The sequence below is a fragment of the Plectropomus leopardus genome, chromosome 12 (genome assembly GCF_026936395.1).
Source record: "Plectropomus leopardus strain MGB_pleo_1.0 chromosome 12, ASM2693639v1, whole genome shotgun sequence".
NCBI classification, from domain to species: domain Eukaryota; kingdom Metazoa; phylum Chordata; class Actinopteri; order Perciformes; family Serranidae; genus Plectropomus; species Plectropomus leopardus.
The window spans coordinates 27,796,367-27,815,065 of record NC_142187.1 but is presented as its reverse complement, the minus strand read 5'-3'; the positions used below and the strand labels follow the sequence as shown (position 1 = coordinate 27,815,065).

General features: G+C 41.0%; 1 protein-coding gene across 2 annotated transcripts; it reads left to right on the top strand.

The window, feature by feature from the left end:
* The first annotated feature begins 3,916 nt into the window (after positions 1-3,916).
* Positions 3,917-9,818, top strand: adcyap1b (adenylate cyclase activating polypeptide 1b). 2 transcript variants are annotated; one of them, XM_042497999.2, is made up of 5 exons: positions 3,917-4,225; positions 4,620-4,724; positions 5,654-5,788; positions 6,136-6,240; positions 6,792-9,818. In XM_042497999.2, the coding sequence occupies exons 2-5, from the start codon at positions 4,621-4,623 to the stop codon at positions 6,973-6,975; spliced, it is 528 nt and encodes a 175-aa protein (XP_042353933.1). In that variant the 5' UTR covers positions 3,917-4,225; position 4,620; the 3' UTR covers positions 6,976-9,818. The 2 variants fall into 2 exon arrangements, with proteins under 2 accessions (XP_042353933.1, XP_042353934.1); XM_042498000.2 differs by lacking the exon at positions 6,136-6,240 and having other exon boundaries at positions 3,922-4,225.
* Positions 9,819-18,699: the final 8,881 nt, after the last annotated feature.

The window sequence follows — 18,699 nt, the reverse complement described above, 5'->3', positions numbered from 1 at the left end:
AAATCCAGGCACTCCAAAAGTGTGAAAAACAAGGACAAATTATTTTTGAAATCTGAGCAAATTGGTAATGTGAGAGGCAAGGAGCAAATTGAGAAGGAATGACCAAAAAATTAAGCATAAGCTGGGGAAAAATGTCCAGAAAATTATATCTATGATTATCACAATTATATATGAAAATTAAGTTAATTATTTTTATTTCTAAGCATTTTCCCCCAAATTTATTTCCTTCTTTCTTTCTCCTTTTTCTGTTGCTGTTTTTTGGGTAATATTCTTGTACTCTTAACTATTTTTTTTCCTGAATTCTTTTGTACATTTCTTTTCAAGTTGCTTGTTTTCTGTCTTTCTTCAAAATCAATTTGCTCAGCGGTGTGAAAGGCATCTGAGTGCAGCACAAAAAAAAAGTGGTGGGGATCCAGGTTTCAAAGGGTTAAAAGGCCTTTATTATAGTGGCCAACATGTTTCAAACACTACCAGTCTTCATTGGACTGGTAATGGTCGAAACATGTTGGCTTCTTTAATGATTTAGCTGCTATAGTAAATGCTTTTCAATGTAATTCCTCTTTGTTTTTCGCATTTTCAGAGTGCCTGGAATTCCTCACTTTTTTTCCTGTTGGTTCCTGTTTTCGATGAGCACCCGAAACAAGTTTTCAACCTGCCTTTGATTGTAGTCTAAAGAGCAACCAGTCGTCTTTTTCCAAAAACCTGTTTGATAAAAATATTCTTCACTCAACGATCACCTACGAATCATTTTCTCCCCAGTCTTCTTTGGTGAATGAAACGTGCTTTGCAACATCCTATAGCTTCATTTAATGGGTCACAACCAAAGACTGTAAAAATAATGTATGTAGCCACTGTGACGTCACCCATTGGTTTGTGGACTCCTGTTTTGAAGCCTCAAATTTGGCATTACAGCTGTCGCCATCTTGGTTTTTTTTGGAGCCAGAAGTGACCATATTTGGGCAAGAGGGTGGAGCTCTGGAGGAGCCAGAGGTGACTGAGAAGCCGAGGACGCTATCAGCAGACAGCCTGTCACTCACACTTAATAATGCGTAAATCACCCGAGGGTAAAGAGGAAGGGTCATTTATACGAAGACAGCGACAGAAATGTCCAACTGGAGAGACGACGAGATTCGAGAACTGTAAGGGCCAAAGTCTAAATGATCAAATTCAAGAAATACAAGAGACGTTGTTGTTTATGACCAAATTACAAACTGGCAATGAGACCGTGGAGGAATCGGCGTCATGTGCGCCTCCTGCACGCTCTACCCAGGCGCCACCCCTCACCTAAACAAACAACGAATTTCCAGAAGGTGAGAAAACTTCTGACAGGGACAAACTCCTGTTGTGTATTACATTACCATTTTTCCATTACCTTTTTTGGCCATCTCTGGAGAACAACCGCCTCCATGCTGGTGGCAGATCCATCTCACCAACCACAGCCGACCCGCAATGACCCTCTCTCAGCTCTCAGGTCTTCAGAAGCTTCTGGCTGAATCTCTGTGGTTTGGAGATTAATTTCTCTCCTGTGTCCTCTTTTTAGGAAATTTGCTTTTATTTTACTGTCTCATGTTCGCTGTTCTGTATGAAAGAGAAACTCCTGACAATGTCTGCAGCTGAAACAGTTTATATGAGAAAACGGCCCTTGTTTAAATCACTGGGGTTTTTTTTCTGCAGTGGTTGTGTGCAAAAAAAGAGGGTGTTTCCATTATGAAACAGGCTACATTTTATAAAGCAACAATGAATACAATGTTTATTTATGGTTGCCAACCCCCCACCCTGTCTTCCAACTCCACTGATACCTTTAAAATCCATCTAAAGACCATTTTTTTTTCTCCAGATTTTTAATTATCATCACAAGGACATGCCTACTACTACTTGTTTTTTATTTATTGCTTTTATTTTATTTTATCATTTAATTTTATTTTATTATTAATACCTTCATTAACACCTTTAAAGTTTTTAATTATCATCATGAGGACATGTCTGACTACACTCTAGTTTTTTAAATAATTTATTTTATAATCAATCATCAATTTGATACGTTTTTATTTATTACTTTTATTTTATTTATTTTTTAATTTTATTTCATTATTAGTTAATTTTTTTGGAGTCCTCTTTCCCCACCTAAAAGGCAGCCCTGACTTCCTGCTCCAGTGATACATTCAAAACCCATCTACTGAAGACATGCCTGACCCCATCTGGTTTAATAATCAATTCAATAACTTAAACTTTAAATTTTAAAAAAAAAAAAATCCATTTAAATTTTTATTATTTTTGTTCTTTGTCCAATGCTCCGATAAAACCATAACTTAATGCTGTGTTATGATTGTATCATTATCTTTAATTACTCAGGTATTCTTACTCATGTCTGTGCATTTATTTGATCATTCCTGTTTTATTTGATATCTTTGTAAAGCACGTAGATCTGCTTTTCCCTTTGAATGAGCTCTATAAATAAACTTGACTTTCTCCTTTTTGTGATGATGATGATGATGATGATGATGATAAATGTGCCTCGCGCGTTTCTCCTCTTGTCCTCATGATGGCGCCGTTTGCTCACACCACTGAGCCGCAGCTACACCTGCTGTAACAGGCCTAATGTGAGCTGGTCTGCTCCGGGTAAAACATATGGGGGTTTAAGTTGAGCTCTTCGCAGGAATCACGCCCCGCCGTGAAGAAGCAGTAGTGGATAGGCCTCCTCCGCCAGTGACCGGCTCTGTTCGTCATATCGCGTCACAGTAAACAAAAACCGCTGACGTGAATCTCTCTCCACTTTGGCAAACTCTTCAATTGGTCGGTGAGCTATAGGTGTGATTCAGTGTTGTGTAGAGCTGAATCAGAAAGGTGCGCTGACCTCCAGTTGGTGATTATAACAAGGCTCCATCACTACATCTTTACACTGGCCCTACAAATTAAAAGTCTCATAAGTTGCATCCTACACACTCCGCCGCTGTAAGCTGATACGCCATGAATATTAATGCCAACTTCATACTTAACTGCGATTTTATTTGACTGTATTATTACCAAATAATATGTAGCATATTAAATACACGCCGCCAGCCTAAAGAGGTTGGAGTTATTGCTCAGAATGAGTTTTCATAAGGGTGGAAAGAATTAGGCCTGAGAGCTTTTTGGTTAATTGGCATCATATAACAGCATAGAAAGCATTTTTTTTCGTTTTAGTGTCTAAATGGGCGCACTATAATGATGCAGACACTTCCAGAACAATGTTGGGAGAATGAGTGAATCGTTTTGAAAGCCACGTAGGCTGATAGCTTCTCTGAACCTCTCTGAGCATCCTGCGTCACCAGCTTCAAATCAGATTACGTGGCTCGTTTATTTCAACAATCTGACGGATAGTCCGAGGCCTCGGTGCTGTCACTGTAACGGCCATTAAAGCCCCCCCCCCCACACACACACGCAGCGGACAATTATTGGGAACGATTAGGAAAAAAGTGATTGTAAATACAGACGATTGGAGGAGGGATCGGTTTCAGGACCGGACAGCTCCTGGCTCCCCAGAGGCCTTGAACTTGGTCAGCGGAAGTCTGATCCGCTTCCATCAAAACCATCACACAAACCATACAGCGATCACTTCTCAGCTCTGTCATAATAATAAAAGCCTAATTGGCGCGTGGGGAAATAACCGATCACCATGAGAAACGTATTGATTTGCATTTTCATCTTGTGCAAAGTTCATGTATATAGTTTTTTCTTTAAAAAAGGAGAAAGTTTTGAAGTAAACTTCCATCTTAGGAGGGAGGTGGAGGGGGGGTTGAGGGTGACGGATGCATCGATGAGGAAGGAACTGTACTTTTATATTCCGGGAGGCAAACTTGATGACGTCTATAGCATCCTTAATGTGACATATTGGAGAGAGGAGGAGGAGGGGGGGAAGGCTTACGATGCGCGGATAAAAATCCAAGGCAATCACAGCACAGGACAAAAGTTTAGAGCAACGATATGTAGGCTGAACACACAGCGGCACTTTGACCACCGAGTTTTTCTTCCGCGACTCCTTTTAACTGTGTCGAAAAAAGTGAGATAGGCTGCACTGAGGGGAACATAAGGAGACGACGGAGGCGCTTCAGCCAGGGAAGAAGTGCCGTGAGAAAGAAACCGTCTCTCTCTCTCTCTCTCACACACACACACACTCAGGCACACAACATCCACAGCCGCGCCCGGATCACATCCTACAGCACAGCGCTCTGCTCTCCTGCTATAGGTATGTGCTTTATCTGCGGATTGTCTTAAAACTCGGAGAAATTCATTGATGGAGATAAAGTAACGGATTTTTGTCTTTTCTGCACTGCATGGAGATCTGATGTTTTTTTGTCTTTAATTACTTTGGCGCTGCATGCAAAAGGATACCTCAGTTAAACTTTTACGAAATGGGATGAGTAAAACAGCCAGAAATCATTTTTTGTTGTACTTTTGCGCAAATGGAGGTTTACTATGTCCAGTTAATAAAACAAGCTTATGTTCGATCCAGTTTTGTTGTTTTGTAAAAAAGAGAAGTAGCACAGCATGTGAATTTGACAGAACAAAGAGAGCATGTTGTTCATATAGGAGTGACTAACCTGTTTAATGTTGCGTCTGTTTTTTCATTTTTCTAACAGCATGGCCAGTTCGAGTAAAGCGACTTTAATCTTGCTCGTCTACGGAATCTTAATGCACTACAGCGTCTTCTGCACACCTATCGGACTAAGTTACCCTAAGATTAGGTAGGTGTATGAGCTCTTTATAGCCTCATTTTAGTATTTCTTTAACGAATCCATGTTAAAAGCTGTTTTTTTCGTTCAATTATGTTATTGCATTGTGACTGATTTTGATTTTATTTGAGGATTTGGGCACTTTTATTTGAAATAAGTGTGCGTAATTGCGCACAAACTCTGCGCGCGATTTTAAAAATCACAGAACTAAGAGTGAGAACGAAAAATGAAATTTCAACAACTGCAATTCTTGTGTGGAAAATGACAATGGAAATTGCGTAGATGTATCTGTCCGGTGGGACGGTTCACAGAACTCCCCTTATTAAAAATGAGAGTGCAGTCAATGCAACTGATAGCCCTTGGGATGACGGTGGACTGGCGTCACCAAGGAGAGGCGAGGCAAAACGAATAGGAGAGCTCTATCCATTTAAGATTTATTCTTTTTTTTTCTTTCTCTCTCTCACTCTGTGAAAAGCATATCCATACTCTGGGCGTGGTTCTTATTGATTTTAATATTTCTCTGCTAATTGCGGCATTTCTTTTAATAAATTTCTGGCTCCACGCCTACACTAAATGTGATCATTCTCACACCCATTGTTTCGATTCTTCAATTATTAATGAGGCTGTACAGCTGCTGAGAGCAGCAGCATCAAGTTAAAAAAACAGATTATCCCGATCATAAAATATCATATTTCTAAAAAAAGAGAGAAAAGAAACACACATTTATCATTTTAAGCAATTTTAAGTCAAACTTTAAATAATTCGTTTTCGGATTTTAGTCCAAAACCCCTTCACATATTACATTTTCTTTTCTTCCCTCATCGCGAATGCATCCAACCTCCCTGTGATTTTAGATGCAGACATTTTGGCATTCTTTCACTGCTGCGTCCCACTTGTGCACAGATCAAATTTGTGATGAATCCCCCCCCTCTTTTTTGCAGACTTGAAAACGACGCCTTCGATGAGGATGGGAATTCATTATCCGACATGGGTTTTGATGGCGATCAGATTGCTATACGAAGCCCACCATCCTTAAACGACGACGCGTACACTCTCTACTACCCACCAGAGAAGAGGTAAATGTGCTTTCACCTCGCAGCTATATAAAGCCTCGAGCTGGATTCCATTGTAATGACTTCCTTTTTTGCGATAATGTTTGCTTGCTTTGTTTATTTCCAAGAGTTTCTCATGGTATTTGTTCAGTGTTATTTTCATACTGAGTAGCCTAAAATGTTGGTTCCGAATACTGTTAAATAATGAACGTAAATAAAAAAAAAAGGTCGGCAGAAATGTGCAAAATAAAAACTATTTGCACCTGATGTTATTTTGCAGGTGGGGACATTTTAGGCTACTTTTGATCATTTTGTCTGCGCTTTTTTTTAGTCACTGATGATCTATGTGTTTTGGCGTTTTATCATCTCAGACCAGAAAGGCATGCTGAGGAAGAATTAGATAGAGCCTTGAGGGAGATCCTGGGTCAGTTAACAGCGAGACATTATCTGCATTCTCTGATGACAATTCGTGCAGGGTAAGGGCATTTCTTATAACCTGCAGTCATCATTTTTTTATGTTTCTCCGCTGCACAAGTCCAGGCTGCTGCATCACTGTCTATCATTTTCTGTTTTTAATTTCTATCTTTATATTTAAAAAAATTACATTTTCATCTTTTTTTGTCGTGGCGTGGCAGTGCGTTTTTAATTATTAAGAATAAGAAGGTCTGAGACTAAAATACACTTCGATTTATGTGATTAATCCATAAATTGATTTTGTTCTCCCAGTTGAAAAACATGCGTCAGAATCTGCAATGTGCAAATGAATAATTTATGACTGTTCTTTTAAAAAAAAAAACAACGAAAAAAACCCCCCGTTTCTTTTACACTTGTCTTGCTTGTTGCCGCCTTTTTTTAAACGAAAAAAAATAGAAGGCCCCAACAATTCATTTTTAGCGATTGTAGGCAATTTGCATCACGGAAAGGTGGAGAAATCACAATATGTCAAATTAAAAACAAGCTGAATATTTGGAGAAGGCTGCAGCTTTGACTAATGTTATTATTATTATTATTTTGCTTGTTTTTTCAGTGACGACAACAGCATGGAGGAAGAGTCAGAGCCCTTATCCAAAAGACATTCAGATGGGATCTTCACCGACAGCTACAGTCGCTATAGAAAGCAGATGGCCGTGCAGAAATACCTGGCAGCGGTTCTGGGAAGAAGGTACAGACAGAGAGTTAGGAACAAAGGACGCCGACTTGCCTATTTGTAGCGTTGTTAAAGCGCCCAAACTGCCCTCCTGTGTATATACATCCAGTCGTTAAATCATTCAGATATATCTGACCAACCAGTGGATTGCGCCTGTGTTCTTTCAACATGTATTTATGTATGAAGTAAAGCCATTAAAATGAATATTTTAATAATAATATCGTTTTTTTTTTCTTTTTGTACAAAAGCACTTGATACCGCACAGTAATACTTTGTGGACCAATATTTTATTTTCATGTTGTTGAAAACAAAACAAAATGACTTAAAAAAAAAAGAAGAAGAAGAAATTAGAAAAAAAAATGTGCACCTTCAACATTATGCGCTTGAAATCTCTAAAGGTCATCTACATATGCAGAAAATAAATAGATTTTAAAAAGACAATCAAAGTATTGAATGTTATACTTATTTTTGTAACCAACGTTCTATTTTTTTAGTGTTGTTTGTTTTCCGAAACAGGCCCAAAGAAGCAGTGAGCATGCTATGTGAGGCATATCCGGCTTATCCTAAATGATAGATGTTGCCCTTGTCCACCCCCCTCCTCCTCCTCCTCCTCCTCCTCCTGCTGCTCCTCCTCTTTGCTCCCTTAATGGGAGCTGTGTGGATTTGTAAAGCTTGCTGCCCCCCTCCAGGGGAATTAACTTTTGTCCAACAGCCTGTCATTTGATGGCAAAACTGATTGACTTACACGGCCATTCATGCAACTGCTGGTAAAAAAACGACCCCTCTTTTCAAACAGACTTGTAATTGCAGGCGTTTTTGCAAGGCCATTATCGCCTAAAGATCAAGGAAGCCCTCAAGTTGCTGTTGCGGCAAACACTGCTTGCTCACTTGCCTCAAAGTCATTTAGGGAGATAAATCATGCTCGATAGGACTGTGTAAAGAATGTTCCATGTGTGTGTATTATGTACAGTACAGAAACTACACATTCATCTCAACGTTGTCTGTGTTCAGTCAACAGGATTATTTGGAAGAATGTGCTTCAGCTGTTGATTGTATTTGGGCAGCACTGCAGATATTCAGAATGGACCCAGAACGTGTAAAGATGCAGGAAACAAAGCAGGCGGAGAGGAAAGGTAGCATCAGATAGGAATATTTAACTCTTTATTTCTTATTTAATGGTGCATGTGGACACCTTTGCTAATTTTTGCTTAGAAACTGCATGCCGTTGTGCTTTTTTGGATTGTGCTATTTGGGAGGTGGGCTGTGCTAAAGCCTATTTCAGCACCACCTTCCCCTCCGTCAGATGTGTTGGGAATGTGAACAAGGAGGGCTAGAGGTGGTGGAAACTGGTACTGCACTGACTTGTTGAATTTTTACCCCCCTGCTGCTGTCATTGTGGATATCATAAGACACTGGACCCCCTTTTGCTGATTGTCTGGGTTTTTAAATGGTTCTTTTTTGCTTCTAGATCGCCGTGCTACGTAGTTGATTTGACAGTGCTGTGAATCATTGTTGAGACGATCTGTGTTAGATGTCTGCTGAGGTCTGTGCAGTGAGGATGTGATAAAGAGATGAGGAGTGTTAGAGAGAGAGAGAGAGAGAGAGAGAGAGAGAGAGAGAGAGAGAGAGAGAGAGAGGTGTGCATGGAGAGGAGAGCAGGAGACAAAGAGATTATGTGTGTGTGAGAGAGAAAGTTACATAAGAGACGTGCTGCGGCACCCACAAGCCTGAGAGAGGTTGTCGCACCTGGAAACAGGAACAAACGAAGAGGCGAGCTGCTTCTGCTCACCTGAAAAGTGACATCAGGGTGAATGAGTCTGATGAAAATATCAGATGTTGAATTCCCCTCACTTTCAGCAGTGTGAGTGGAGTTTCCCTCGCACACCAGAATGAATGAATTTCATCCCTCAAAGTCAAGGGATCTTCCCACCGACTTTCATTAGAGAGACACATTCAATATTATGCAAACGCAGCTTTATGCACCCCTGCAATCCAATCAGTGGCCCGTGGTCGCCCCCCAAAAAAACACTCCTTCAATTTGGCTTTATCCTACAGGCTTAGTGTGAATGTGTGTGTGAATGCTTGCATATGGTGTTCACGTGTGTCTGTGTGTGTGCATTCAGTGTTTGTTTGAATGACTGACTGACTGACTGACTGACTGAACACGCATGTGGAGGTGGAAACAGCTTTTGGCTTTGGTGCCTTGCTTTGACGTGAGAAAAAAACATGAAATAAAAAAATTCGCCACAAGTGACAGATGGCAATTTTAGTGGCCCTACAATGCTGCAGTCCATTAGCTTACATTGAAACTTCCTTTTACTATGTTTAATCGCTCAGCTTAGTCTGCCCCAAGAGTAGTAGAATAAGGCTTTCTTTTAAAGCATGGCCAATGATTTATTGAGTATATATTTAAAAAAAGAAAAGAATGTATATGTTGATGGAGCAGGTAATGTGTGTGTGTGTGTGTGTTTGTGTGTGTGTGTGTTTGTGTGTGCATGAGTTTGGGGTGTTCAGTGTTTGTGAGAGTTGTGAACAATGACCAGTGTTTGTTACTGTTGATTATGAGGTGTTGTTGATTATTTTGGTATTGGTCAGTAATTTATCAAAAATAGCCCCGACTTATTCTTTACAACTATGTGCATCACTAGTAGAATTAAAAGGGTTTCAGTACATGACAAGAGATGTTGTTCAGATCCTAGAAAATGCCTGTTGTTGATATTTCTGAAAGCGCCAAACGCCTTACTTCAATGTTTAATCTCTTATCTATCTGAAAACAATGTGTTTTAAAAGTGAACCTTAGTACAAGTGACATCGTTATACACACAGGAGTCCTTATATGGGGTTTTACGTTTCTCAATGTTATGGAAGTGTTGTAAGATTTGTATGAATAAATTTTTGTAAACAACATTTTCTAATCAATGTCTAATCTTTGAAATACGTCATTTTTTTAAAAAGATGTGTTGGGAAGCAAAGAAAGTGCAGCGAGGACAGAAGGCCCTTTGTTAGACATTTTGACTACAGCCTTTGCAACTTACATGAGAAAAAAAAAACTTGAATCTACCTTTTAAAAGTTGAGTTTACACAAGCACCGAGAGGGCCACATACGTGTGTGAGCAGAGATCGTCTCCCGAAACAAACACAAGTCACATCACAGGGAAATAAAGTGAAACATCCTGCAGCAACCACAGCAACAACTATGCTGCTCTCTAGAGGGTTACATCGTCCTGAAGTCCTATCAAGTTAAATTTATCCCTCCGAAGCCACATCAACAGAAACGCAAGAGAAAATGAGATGCTTAAAGCACTGCAGAATTGGTCTCAGCAAGAAGAAAAAAAAACACAAAGTGAGGCTGTTTTTACTGATCAAACCTCGCCACATCATGATATCTGCGGGTGTTTTTTTGAATTTGAAGTCACAGTTTATAAAATGCAGAACACATCCAAGTAAATGCAACTGAGATTCAAACCCGAAGAACCGTCCAAACATCTCCGAGGAGCTCGTCTACGACCCTGCACCGAGCAGCACCGCGTCCTTCCCCTCACTCACTCCACACTGGCCTTGGGAGTGCAGCTGTGTCCCATGGGAGAGGAGGATGGGGTGTGGCAAAGGAGTGTGTGTATGTGTGTGTGTGTGTGTGTGTGTGTGTGTGATCTGATCCTCATCAGCCGGCAGGAGTGTGTGTGTGTGTGTGTGTGTGTGTGTGTGTGTGTGTGTGTGTGTGTGTGTGTGTGTGTGTGTGTGTTTGTGTGTGCGTGTGCACATGCACCAGAGCTCAACTAACCCAATCAGAGGAATGTTGCATGGCAACGGTCCACAAAGGGACACGGTTATGTATACGCATGTGTCAAGTGTGTTTGGATGTGTGGAAAGGGAGTGAGGTAGTATGTGTGTGTGTGTGTGTCTCTATGAGTGTGTTTTGCTACAACACAAGCAGACCTTGAGCAGGAGCTGAATTGGGATGGGGTTCTAGTCTACACCTTTTGTGTACACACACACACACACACACACACACACACACACACACACACACACACACACACACACACACACAGAGGCTGCAGAACAGAGGGAACAAAGATACACTGTACGTCTCTCTCAGATACTGTAATAACAGAAAGTCAGTGGCTCAGTCAGGCACAGGTGGTAAATATGATTAATGAAATCCAACAAAATGAATTAGCCACACACACACACACACACACACACACACACACACACACACACACACACACACACACACACACACACACACACACACACACACACACACACACACACACACACACACACACACACACACACACACTGTGATACATCGTTGTTTCTTCCCCGAGGATGCTGATTCGCAGGAGTTGCCCCTGTTGCTATGAAAAGCCTGACAGATTGTCGATTGTCAGGGTTTGAGCTACCTGTGTGATATATAGGACGTCTCCATTCTTTATTTATCCATCCTTCCCTTCCCCCCCTTTCCTTCCTTTTCAGCCGTCAGGAAGAAAAGCAGGCTTAGTCCTCTTGACAGGCAGAGATTCTTAGATTCCTCCTCCCTGTGACATTTTTTTCTTATTTCACAAAAGATGCATGAAGTGAGCGAAATGCATGAAATGCACAGAAGATATTTGCGCCCTGATACGCCCACACGTGAATATTGAGACAAATGCTCCAAATTGTTTGCGCAGCAGTGGGCTTCACGTGAGGGACCGCCCCTGAGCCAATTTGTACATAATGTACATTAATGCCCAAATCAATAAAAAGATGGCTCCTCCTCCCTCGTATCATAGCTCCTTTATGGCGCGCATCACTCTACTTCTTATCTCTCCATTAGCGTCTTCAAGCTGTTTTACAACTGATCTCATTTTTCAACAGAGGCTTGATTTGTTGGCAGCTTCTTAGAAGGAAAAATGGGAACATTGCCTAAAAGCAGAGCTGCAAAAAACAGCCTGGTCACACTTTGGAGTTTGGAAACACACACAGCTTTTAACCCTTTGAAACCTGGCATGATTTCTTTAAAAACATGAGGAGGCTGCAATGAGCAATGACATGAGAAAATTATCAAGATTTTTTTTTTTTTAAAGTACAAGAAAATACTATTAAAAAAAAGAGTAAAAAGGAAGTTAAAACATTAATAATTAAAAACAGGGTTGCAAATTGTCAGCACTTCCCTCAATCAATTTCTGGTAAAATTATTTTAATTATTCATATTTATTTAATCGTTATTTGAAAAAAATGACTTGAAAACTTTACTTATTTAAAACAATAACAAATGCATTATTTTCCTCAATCAAAGCTCACAGCAACATATTGCATATACTCTGACAGCACTGCATAGTCTATCAATTAATTGATTAAATTTCCCATTTTGGATTAAATTCTTCCAATTAATTGATTGTTGATTAATTGTTATCATCCCTAATTAAAAATATATAAAAAAATCTGCAACATAATTATGATAATAATAAATATTGTTTATCCCAAGTTGTTGTCTTTTCATCCCTAGACATTTTTTCCCTTCAATTATTTTTTTTCAGATCCTTTTCTAAATCTCCAAATTTCTTGCAAATTCCTGAAACATTTCTTACCAAGCTGCTCATTGCCTTTCCCCCCCATGATTTCAAAAGAAATCAATAAAATTTTCTTTAGGGTTTAAAGGTTTGCATACTTGTGAAAGGCGTCTGAAAGCTACACAAGAAAAGTGATGTCACTGTAGGTTTCAAAGGGTTAATAACCGTCCCTCTGCCCTGCGATGCCTCCAGACATGTCTTAATCATGTATAAAGTATTAGAGGGGGTTGTGTTCAGGGCTTTTCCAGTGGGGATACCCACGCTGCCCCCACCAGCACCACAGCCACACCCAGCTTTCTTTGTGTCCGTGTGACTCCGGGAGTGTGCGTGCATGTGTAATACTGATTTATTGCTCGTATGATTAACACTGTTTGTGTGTTTATTCATGTACAACACAAACACTGCCCCCTCCTTCTCCCCCGACGTCTCTCTTGCGTGTCAGGGTTAAGAATACAGCACTCACAGGAGAGGCCCAGACACAGCGATGATGCAATCACACACACCTCACCCCTCGCTCTCCCCTCCGCCTCCCCTTTGCACTTTACCTCATGAATCATTCAGCGGTCAGGTTTGAGGGGACGGTCTGGTCATGGCTGCAGAGAAGGCCGCGACCATGGCAGCCCCCCTCTCAGTTAAATCTCATCTTGTGGTGGGCTCTGTCACATCAACCATTAAGCAGGAGGCACTCTGTGGTGAACAGCAGCCCCCCTGGGAGCAGCGAGAGGGACAGGGAGGAGGAAAACAGGGGATGTGGGCGAGGGTTTGCAGACATGGACCACTGATCAAGAGTTGCCTTTGGCTTAGAGGGAGACACTTTACCTGTGCTGCTTGAGTAATCATGGAGAACCACAACCATCCATCATTTATCATAAGACTATATGGCCAGGAAAGAAAGTGACCATCTCAAATGTCATTTTCTCAGCTACTTTATATCTGTCTCCAGGCCAAGTTTGAATATGATGTGCACCCTCAAATAACCAACATCCTGAGACTTTCAACAGTTGTCAAAGCCGAGTGATTATTTTAGAAATACTGCAGAGCAAAGACAAGACTTTGTTCATCCCGAGGACATTTTTGTGCCAAAGGTGGTCAGTGCACATAATGTAAATATATACATACATAGTAAAATCAAATGTGCATTCAAACTGAGCAGCAAACTGCAGTTCTTCAAACAGCTATTTGAGGCTGGCTCCAAAAGCAAGTCAATCCCCATAGACCCCCATTTTAAAATGCCCAAATTTACAGAAAGAATAAACATGTTTGGTACCAAAACATGGTTTTGATCTCTGATGGCAATTTTAACACCCTTTACAACTGTTCGGTGGGCAATGATAGGCGGATTGACCCTCAGCATGCGAGTCAGGCTGCTCAGGTCCAACTTCCACCTTCTCTCTTCCCCTCTCTCTTCGTCTCTCACTCCAACCCGTTCTCATTCCGATCTCATCAAAAAGCGCCGCTCTGTCAGTGCTTCCGGCATACGAGTATGATGCCAAAAGCCACCTTACCCGTCCACATGCAACGCGTCAGATGAGAATGCGGTTGGCGTTGTTATCATATGCTGGAGGACAGCCAGACGGCCAGACTGCATCACACACATCAACATACGATGCACCACACGAGCGACTTCACTTGACAACGCGGCCCAACAAAACTGGTCGTGTGCGCCTGAAACGCTGAAGGACAGCGACAGCACCATATGACTAGCCATGCACTCGGTTCTCTGTTATTCCACTAACAGGGAGTGAAATTTAAATTGCTCACTGGTTTACATTTAAAAGTCATAAATACTCATAATTAAGGACAAGGCCTCTTTCACAGCCAAATCAATATCGCTGTAAAAAGTGTGAGCTCGCAGGACGGGACGGATGTGACGTAAACCACAGACAGAAGATTTAATGGCAGCTAGCAGCAGTTAGTTGCTAACTTAAAGGAGAAGAACAGCAACTGAAAATATCTGAAATTGGGGAGACCATGAGGTCCAGGAGCATCATACCCTTTGAGCAGATGATGAGATCAACAGCCATATAACTGAGATGGTAAATTATTGTTATTGTCATGTTATGCCAGTTTTACTGTTAAGAAAGAGCCGCCCAGCATGTATGTTTTATGTCACACTAGAGGCAGACGCTGTTGTCTTACACTTAATGCCTTTTTTGCTTCTGTAACACCAACATGCTATCTAAAAATAAACACAGGATGGCATTATGTTTTTGCCTTCTGTGTAAAAAAGCAAAGCTGGCATACTGAAGGTCTTCCTCGCAGCTATATTGCAAAATTGCTGTGTAAATGGGTGGAACAAAAAGTAGAACTATAACGGAGAAAGTTAATAAGCTAATGCATTGACTGCATAGAAAGCTGCATTTTGTTTCAAATATTACAAACCACAAGCAAAGAAACAGAAAGTATGACTGCTTGTATCAGGATGAATGTAAAATATGTTTCGGCACTCTTTGGCTTCCGAGGGAACAGAATTGTAAAATTGTCAAAGTGAATTATGATCCAAGTAAAATTTAAACCTAAATTGATTTTAGCCACTTGGGCGCTGTGCAACAAGCTGTCAACACTGACATTTTATACAATTATATAGATGATTTAGAGAGTGTGTTAGCGGCCTGTTTACACATCCAGCAGACATTAGAGTCAGCCAGTCTAAAGAAAGTCCTAAACTCTGTCTCAATGCACTTTGTTTTGGTTTCAGCCGACTCCTGAGGGAAGTATTTGGCTGTTAAGCTGCTGAACGCTCCACTATGTTCACCAGCTAGTCTCTAACTGTGTCTGTCTTGCTGTTTGATGCTGAGCAGGTAGTGTACAATGGGATTATCTGAGACTTCTGGATGACAACAGTTGCCTGCAGCTGCTGCTCGAAACAAAGCTGATGAGACTGAACAACGCTGTCTCCTAGAAGAACCTTTGTATGTTACTAAACTGCTTTCTTCATTACATTGTTGTGGAAATGCCTAATTATACTTACAGACAAGGTTTCTTTGAGGTTACAAAGCACTATATTCATGTACCACATAGGCGTTCGAAGGAGGCTGTTGAAGGATGGTAAACGTGAAAAGTGCAGGATCTTGACATTGCAACTTTGGGTTCGTGTCAAGACTCCTGTCTTAGGTTCAGACGACAAAAGCACTTTGGTTAAGTTTGGGCAATGTTCGCCATTTCGGTAAAATGCTAATAAAAAAAATGTAATAAGGTGAGGCTGTAGTCACTAAGTCTGGATACTAGACTGGAATCCAGTGCCTGTTTTGGTGGAAAACAACTGAAATGTTTGCAGTGAACATTTTTGCTGATGCATTCAGTATCAACACTTTTGCCACTTGACAGTCCCCACATTAAGATTCAGATTCAACTTTACATATCCCAGAAGAGTAATTCAGTTTTACAGTCTAACCAGACCACACACAAACTCACAGGCAGAAACTAGCAGCAATCAGAAGTAGTAGTGTGTCAGAGAGATCAATACATGGGCAAAGAGACACACTAGCACCTCCTGTGGTCCCGAGCATACTGACTCACATGAGGAACGGGCAGAATAAAGGGTCTATATAACATAAGAAAATAATCTGAAGTCTTCACTGACAGCTCTGACGCCATTTAAATTATCCTGTGGGGTCAAATCCTCCATCTAAGTGCACTGACACGAGCATTAAGAATAGTTTGCAAACAAGACCCTCAGTTGAATAGTGTTTGCAGGATTTCCCTCCCTTGTAAGTCCATTATGACTAAGTGCAAACCCTAATTTGTCAGCACACATTTTTAACAGGCTTATCGTCAGTGCTCCAATTCCCAGTAGTCAGTGGTACTTAACTGGAAAATTCTCCAGAGCTTGTGGCTCTGTGTTGTATAACATCAAACAAATGTCTTTAAAGCTCTCTACTCCCAGTGTGGTTCTCCAAAAAGAGACACGAACACAGAGTTGTTGTGTCCCATGTGCATCTCAAAATTCCTGCAGAGAACAATAGCAGTGGGGGTGTGCCACAGCAGGTGGGCCTACTGGCTTTTGAACTTAGTCCAGACAGTGTGGTGACTTGACTTGAATAGTAAGTTATGTTATGTTTTATGTTTGAATCTCAATAGTCGGCTCAATTTGATTCTTTTTTGAATTCGGGTCATGCACTATAGCATCCGCTGCTGACCTTCAGAGTTCAGTGTGAGGTGAACAAGCGGACACTTTGCAGCTTCAACATCTCTTTGTCTTTCATTTCGCCTGCAGCTCATACATTCACATAGCCCTGGATTGGGCGAGGCTGTGCAAACACTGAATAATGTATCATTGTTGGAGCAGTTAGGTGTGAAAACTCAGTGTGAGATTAGTGAGAAGAAACATGTTCATGCTCTTTTTATTCTCCTCCCTGTCGCTCTCACTTGGCTCCAAAGGAAGGAGAAAGATGCCCTATTACTCTTTCCCCCTGCAGATATTCACTGTTACACCCCTTTCCACATCGCTCACCCTCACGTCTCTAAAGTTGTGACAGATTTTTTGAATGAGAGGAGCGTTAATGAATGGAGAGCATTCGAGAGTAGAGAGAGACGCTTGTCAGGTTCATGCGTCATGGGTTGCGGCTCATGAGAGTCAAATTTCACACGCTGACACACAGCTTGTGGTTATGTTATCTTACTTCTTTCCTTTTAATGAACACGATATGAGCGGATGTGATGTGTGTCTGTGTGGGTGTGAGTGTGTGTATGTGTGGTGGGGAATGATTTAATGTCGACAAAATATTGTAGAAAAATATGAAATACAGGGGATGCAACAGTCTCTAAAGGCACAACTCCAGACATAAGTTCTTCGGACAATGCGACAAAAGTGTTTGAAGGCAAAAAAGTTGCTGAGGAAAAGAAAAGCTCAGAAAGTCGATTTTGTATCTTTTACAAAGTCTAAAGGAAACATTGATGTTAACTCAACATCTTATGTTTATAATGAGAAGAGCTTCTGGTTTTAACATTGTCGTGTCACTTTGGTAAAATGCATCCTCTCTGCTCTAACAAACTTCTCACACTCAAGCTTTCACATCCAGAGAACGCAGAGGTTGCTTTATCCCGAACCTCACATACACACCAGATGTGTAAGCATTCGCTTTGAGATTCAGAGGAACAGAGCAGGCATAGGCTTTTCCCATCTTTTCACACATATTCAAAATAAAAGGTACTTCCTGTCACTGAGCAACAAATAACTTTTTCTGAATTATCTGCGGCAGCTCTAAAAGAAGTGAGGCTTTTTGATGAGGAGAGAGGTGTGAGTGGGAAACAGGGAGGCGAGGAAACCAGCCAGGCTCTTCATTCACACCTGTGAGAAACTTCCTGCGCCCCCTGGGTTACAGCATCCGCATCACAACGTGGGGAAACAAGCTCTGCCTGTGTCTCCTGCAATTTCCCTTTTTCCCTCTCCTCCCTCTTGTTAAAGGGGCTCCCCTCCTGCACGACTCTACCCATCAGGGATCTTTTGTTACATTGATTGACATGTTGCAGAAACACAGCAACAGAAAGGATGTGAACGTTCCAACTTACCCAAAGCCAGGATTTTTTTTAATTTAATTTGCTGATTGATCAATCCATAACTGGAATAACATTGTGATTGCAGACAAAACAGATTATTTAAGAAAAATCTGAAACATACAATACTGTTGAGGTGCAATTTCCTTTTTTGATGGCATTAAGGAGATAGAGCAGAGATTCTGCAGCAGAGAATTAGAAAAAAATACTCTTTTTTTCAGATGTAAAATTGGCTAATCAAAATTAACCTAGATTTGGTTGAAAAGGTACGTTTTAAGCAAGCAGCAAACTTCAGGGCTGAAAATTGAAGGCAGTGTGAAGTGCCGAAAACTGCAGTTCCTTGAATGGCCACTTGAGGCTGGTTCTGAAACAGTCATTCCCCATAGACGCCCATGTTAAAAGTCCAACTTTACAGCAGAAATAAACATGTTAACAGGTTACTGGTACAAAAAAAATGGTTTTACTCCTGGTGGTTGGTTACATAACTCATCCGTATACATTTATTAGGTCTTAAAGTTATGCATAATTAAGGGTGCGGACGCTTTGAATGACAGGCTGTCTGCTAAGCTTCACCACAGTCTATGAATCAGATCCATCCGTTGCTCCTCCACAGCTACAACCTTGTCCAAATATAGACACCCTGGGTCACTTTTGGCTCCAAAAATCTAAGTTGGCGATGGCCAAGTTTCCAGACTTGAGGCTTAGAGAACGGATGACGTCACAGTGGCTGAGTC

Coding starts and splice junctions, on each gene's coding strand:
- adcyap1b (XM_042497999.2), top strand. CDS start 4,621: ATGGCCAGTTCGAGTAAAGCGACTTTAATCTTGCTCGTCTACGGAATC. Junction 4,725..5,653: donor CTAAGTTACCCTAAGATTAG/GTAGGTGTATGA, acceptor TCTTTTTTGCAG/ACTTGAAAACGACGCCTTCG. Junction 6,241..6,791: donor CTGATGACAATTCGTGCAGG/GTAAGGGCATTT, acceptor TTGTTTTTTCAG/TGACGACAACAGCATGGAGG.